The 5,999-nt window shown below is 51.5% G+C and overlaps 1 protein-coding gene across 1 annotated transcript in view; it reads right to left on the reverse strand.

Annotated features, from left to right (window-relative positions):
* Window positions 1-3,389, reverse strand: part of CAMK1G (calcium/calmodulin dependent protein kinase IG) — an 11,375-nt gene extending 7,986 nt beyond the window's left edge. The window contains exons 1-5 of the mRNA XM_057387482.1: window positions 3,129-3,389; window positions 1,584-1,712; window positions 1,294-1,368; window positions 603-741; window positions 261-475 (exon numbers count right to left, since the gene is read on the reverse strand). Coding sequence (XP_057243465.1) covers window positions 261-475; window positions 603-741; window positions 1,294-1,368; window positions 1,584-1,712; window positions 3,129-3,220 — 650 coding nt within the window. The 5' untranslated portion in view covers window positions 3,221-3,389. The remainder of the gene's footprint in view (window positions 1-260; window positions 476-602; window positions 742-1,293; window positions 1,369-1,583; window positions 1,713-3,128) is intronic.
* Window positions 3,390-5,999: the final 2,610 nt, after the last annotated feature.

Here is a 5,999-nt window from a genome sequence, read left to right on the forward strand (position 1 = left end):
CACCATTAAATAGAAAGAACCACAGACAATCACTGCCTGCATGCTGAGGTTTACCCGGTGAGCTGCATCCGGCCAATGCCGTCTGGTGGGAATTAAACAAACCCCATTGCATTAAAATAATTTTTATTTTTTTTTTCAATCAATATATTGCCCTTGCAATCACCCTTTTCTTTGCATTCTTAAAACGCTGAGATTTTTCAGTCTCTACTGCTGTTTATGGGGTCTGTGCAGTGCATCTGTGAGCAGCACATTGTTATCACCACACTGATGTATTTTCCCCATTTTTCAGGCAATGCCCTGTACCTGCACAATCTTTTCCAGGAATTCCCCCCAGTTCAGCCCAGTGCTCACCCACATATCCCGGAGTCCCACAGGCCGTGGACATGATCCCRTTCTGCTCCATCTTCGACAAGCCAAAATCYGTGATCATGATTTTGGAGTTCTCCTCGGGGGTCAGGTAAAGGAGATTCTCGGGCTGTGAACACGGGGGGGGATGGTCAGAGGGTGAAATTTGTGGTGGGGAAATGGCAGCAAAGAGCAGAAGGTGGTGGGGTAGAATAGGGCCAGCTCCCCCTGGCCATGGGGACGGGGACAGGGCTCACCTTCAGGTCCCGGTGCACAATCCCATTCTCATGAAGGTATTTCACAGCTGTCAGGACCTGGTGGATCACCAGGCTGGCGTCCTTCTCCGTGTAAACGCCCCGTTCCAAGATCCTGTCAAACAGCTCTCCCCCAGACACCCTGCAGAACGTGCAGCTTAGGCAGGAGAGGACTGAGAAAACCCTAAATAAAGCTAATTGTGCTTTTGTGTCAGGGCAGCAGCACCTTTTGGAATGCTGAGGCTGAGAGGGGATGCTCCTGGGTGCAGTTTCAGGCTCCACTGGGGGTTACTGGGCAACCTGGGCAATTGGGGTGAGCTTGTGAGGCCAGTGCTGGCAGGACTGAGCTGCAGGGATCCAGCCCTGCTGAGTGGATTTAGGGTTTTTTTCTAAATCTGCACTTCAGCAGCAGCAGCAGCCGGGTGCTCAGAGCACTTTCTCTGCTGCTGACACGGTGCCCATTCCATTTCTAGAAACCCTGCGTGGCACAGCTTTAATTAGAAATACTTCAGTCTGTGCCCTGCTAAACTGTGAGCAGCTCATTTGCATGAAGAGATCGAACCATGGTTTGSAAAGTTGGTGTTATTTTTGAGGATGGGTCCAGGTTTTTCCAGGGACTCTGTGGGTGCTGAAATCCCACCCATCACCCTGCTCCATCCCCTGGGCCCCACACACACAGCTCTGCTGTACTCACAGCTGCATCACCAGGTAAAAATGCGTTGTGCTCTCATAAATATCTTCCAAAGTCACGATGTTTTCGTGCTTTATTCTGCAAAGGGAAACGTGGCTCAGAAACAAAACCCAGCAAGGACAGAAGMGGCTGCTGAGGTGGAAAATTTGATTTTAAGCAGCAGGGAAAGCTCCCTGGGTGTTGTGGGGCTGTTCTCCCTGCCCTGCATGGCACAGGATCACTGATGCCCATCCAAGGCGGGCACCAGACCCTTTATTTAACATTCCCTTTGCAGGGGTGTTCCTTGCACTCACTTTTTCAGCACTGCTATTTCGTTCTCCAGGCTGCTGTCCCTGCTCAGAGGAGATTTCTTGATGCATTTCAGAGCAAAGAGTTTGCCGGTGCTTTTCTGCTTCACCAGGAAGACTTCGGAGAAGGCGCCTCTGCAGGGAGGGCAGAGGGTGAATCTCAGAGCTGGGAGGGATTTACAGAGAGGGGAAATAACGAGGGAAAAACGTGGTGGTGGCTCTGATTCCAAAGCTGGGACTGTACCCCCCAGCAGAGGATATTCAAGGGCAGGGTGTGCAATAAAAACAAAACCCCACAGATTTCTCTGTTCCTGGTGCACAGTCCSTCAGGAGCTGCGTTTGGGTCGGGATCACCCAACATTCTGCTCCTCTGAAATGCAAAACAGCAGAACCTCAGTTCGTGTTTAAATCAGCCCCTGATTGTTCTCCTTTGTGCTGCTGCTGTGTCCCCTCAGTGACAGTGACAGTGACAGTGACAGTCCCGGGCAGGGCTCACCCCAGCAGCCAGGAGCAGGTATTTATAGGATTTATGGGATTTCTAGTATTTATAACCCCAATCCTGTTAAAGGTTTGTCGTGGGGAGCTGAGCACGTGGCTCGGGCAGTGACAGTGCACGCTGTGCCAGGTCAGTCCTCYCTGATCCTCAAAACAGACACAGATTCAGTGCTCTGAATCTGCAAAGCCCCACTATCCCACTATGATAATGAATTTTGGGTCCCAGATCTTCATTTCAGTCCTTCAGGGGGTGAAGAAATGCATGCGAAGAAAAAAAATCCCAAATTCTAATGCTAATTTTTTCCTATTGAAGCAATAGTAGGAAATGAACAACCTACAAATCAGCTGCTGGGGCATCTGTTCTMCATCTCTGTCCCAAACAGTTTATAATAATTATGGCCCTTATTAAAAATGATGAATCAACAAGTGGGCTAGGAGAGAACAAAGCCTTTCCTAACCTCATTCCTTAGGTGAAAGGTGCTGGTAATTTAATTAATCTCTGAGGCTGAAAAGGCACAGAATTTGGAGTAACTGCTTCTTTGAATCTTTGTCGTGGGCTCGGAAGTCCCAGAAAATGTCAGAACTTGCTGGTGGAGGTAATTCAATTCCTCCCCCACCWCCTTGGGAATGTTTTGTTGTCTCASCCCCATGAATAGGCAAATTAAGCCGTTGAGGCACAGGGAAGGATTGTACAACTCCAACATCCTTGTTTTTGTTTCATTCCCCCACTGAGTCAGGGCTCCTGWGCTAAATTTACCGATTGTTATTGTGATTGCTGTGCCTGCGCCATCCCCGACCTTGCAGCAGTGAGAAAAAAACACTTTATCCAGAATTTCTGAGGGTTATGGGATGGAGGGAAGGGCAGAGGGATTTGGGGCTGTGCTGGGGTGGGTTTGATGCTGTTTGGGAAAATCAGAACAGCAGCAGCAGCATCCCTGGGTGCTCCCTCCCATTTTTGGGGAGCTGTTCCTTTATTCCCCACATTCCCATGGGATCCTGACCAGGACCAGGAGGGGTCTGGGGGTGCTCCTACCCCAGGACAGATGGGGTACTCACGATCCCAGCGCCTCCATGAAGATAAAAGTTTTACGGATGTTGCTGGTCTGCTTCTTCCAGGAGCTGCTGTCGTCCTCTTCCTTGYGCCCCATCTCCTCCAGAGTGGAACTGGGGAATGCTGTCAGAGGAGGAGAGGTGACTGAGGAGAGGTGGCTCCTGTTTGTGGGAAGCCCAGGACACCCCAGGAAGAACGAGGATTAGAGCTGGACGAGGTCTGGGAGGTGGGAAATGTTCCACAAACCCCCTCAGAACGTGARATGAGATCAGGGCTGAGGAGTGCAGGAGTCTTGGAAGGGGAGAAAGGAACCTGGGAATGAGGGGAAAATTGATAAAATAGTGACCCTGGGCAGCAGGGGCAGGGGGAGCATCCCTGGGAGTGGGGAATGTTCCTGGGAGTGGGGAATGTTCCTGGGAATGGGGAATGTTCCTGGGAATGGGGAACATCCCTGGGAATGGGGAACATCCCTGGGAATGGGGGAATCTCCATGGGAATGGGGAACATCCCTGGGAATGGGGAATGTTCCTGGGTATGGGGAGCATCCATGGGAATGGGGAAATCTCCATGGGAATGGGGAATGTTCCTGGGAGTGAGGAACATCCCTGGTTAATGAGGAACATCCCTGGGAGTGAGGAATGTTCCTGGGAATGGGGAAAATCCCTGGAAATGGGGAATGTTCCTGGGAGTGGGGAATGTTCTTGGGAATGGGGAAAATCCCTGGGAATGGCGAATGTTCTTGGGAATGGGGAACATCCCTGGGAATGGGGAACATCCCTGGGAATGGGGAATGTTCCTGGGAGTGGGGAATGTTCTTGGGAATGGGGAAAATCCCAGGGAATGGGGAACATCCCAGGGAATGGGAAAAATCCCTAGGAATGGGAAACATCCCTGGGAATGGGGAATGTTCCTGGGAATAGGGAATGTTCCTGGGAATGGGGAAAATCCCTGGGAATGGGGAATGTCCCTGGGAATGGGGAATGTTCCTGGGAATGGGGAACATCCCTGGGAATGGGGAACATCCCTGGGAATGGGGAACATCCCTGGGAATGGGGAACATCCCTGGGAATGGGGAATGTTCCTGGGAATGGGGAATGTTCTTGGGAATGGGGAATGTTCTTGGGAATGGGGAACGTTCCTGGGAATAGGAAACATTCCTGGGAATGGGGAACATCCCTGGGAATGGGGAACATCCCTGGGAATGGGGAGCATCCCTGGGAATGGGGAATGTTCCTGGGAATAGGGAACGTTCCTGGGAATGGGGAGCATCCCTGGTTAATGAGGAACATCCCTGGGAATGGGGAAAATCCCTGGGAATGGGGAAAATCCCTGGGAATGGGGAATGTTCCTGGGAATGGGGAACATCCATGGGAATGGGGAAAATCCCTGGGAATGGGGAAAATCTCCCTTCCCAGAGCAGGAACAGCTGCCCAAAGGCTCTGGGACACAGCTGAGCCTTCAGAGGACAAAGCAAAGCTTTCCTGGATATTATTTATCCATTTGGAAAAGGCAGAGGTACCAAAGCAGAGARAAAGCTGAAAGGTCTTTTTTCATGAGAGACAGCTTGGATATTGGATTCCYCCCGAACCTACTTTATCTCCTTAATTAGCACGTTTGCAGCGTTTTCAGCTCCTTGACACAATTTTTAAAGGTTAATTTAACATTATTGAAACCAAAATTGACTCGGTTGTAAACAGTTGAAGGCCTCAGTCCATCAAATCATCAAAGGCCTCATGAACCTGCCCTTTATTTACCTCCTGTGTAACTCAGAGAAATCAGCTCCTCACAGAACCCACTGTTTAAAATCAGTGAAGGTCAAAAGTCCCACAAAAATGCTGATCATTCACTAGAAACCTTTCTGCCAATTATCCTGAGCCCCTCAATGATAATTTCTTTGCAGTTATCTGCCCATCCCAAACCTACAGATCTGGGATGTCACAAAAAAAAGGGAATTTTCCTGGCAGGGACACTCAGCTGGTGTGGCAGGTGAGTTTTTTCCACTGTCAGTGGTGTCAGAGCTGTGCTGGGAGCTGAGGGACAGGGAGCACTGAGAGCAGCTCTGCATCCCTCTCCCAGCTGCTGATAAAAACCAGATAGGAGGTGAAAAAAAGATAAAATCCAACTAGGTCAGCCCGGCCCTGGGGACAAGTGGCATTTTGGGCTCCTGTGCTGCGGTACATCCTGGTTGGGATCAGTTCCATGGGGACCTGAGGGACAGAGGGACAGAGGGNTCCATGGGGACCTGAGGGACAGAGGGACAGAGGGACGGAGAGCAGGGACAGAGAGACAGAGGGACAGAGGGGCAGGGGGACAGGGGGATAGAGGGACAGAGGGCAGGGACAGAGGGCAGGGACAGAGGGACAGAGTGAAAAAGGGACAGAGGGACAGAGGGCAGGGACAGAGGGACAGAGGGCAGGGACAGAGGGACAGAGTGAAAAAGGGACAGAGGGACAGAGGGCAGGGACAGAGGGACACAGGGACAGAGGGACACAGGGACAGAGGGACACAGGGACAGAGAGCAGGGACAGAGGGATAGAGGGACAGAGGGACAGTGGACAGAGGGACAGAGGGACAATGGACAGAGGGACAGAGGGACAGAGAGCAGGGACAGAGGGACAGAGGGACAGAGGGACAGAGGGACAGAGAGGAGGGACTGAGGGACAGAGTGAAAAAGGGACAGGGACAGAGGGACAGAGGGACAGAGGGACAGAGTGAAAAAGGGACAGGGACAGAGGGACAGAGGGACAGAGAGGCAGAGAGCAGGGACAGAGGGACAGAGACAGAGGGACAGAGGGACAGAGGGACAGAGAGCAGGGACAGAGGGACAAAGACAGAGGGACAGAGGGACAGAGTGAAAAAGGGACAGAGGGACAGAG

The sequence above is a fragment of the Malurus melanocephalus genome, unplaced genomic scaffold, assembly GCF_030028575.1.
Source record: "Malurus melanocephalus ecotype Western Australia unplaced genomic scaffold, MMel_1.1 scaffold_1224, whole genome shotgun sequence".
Classification (NCBI taxonomy): domain Eukaryota; kingdom Metazoa; phylum Chordata; class Aves; order Passeriformes; family Maluridae; genus Malurus; species Malurus melanocephalus.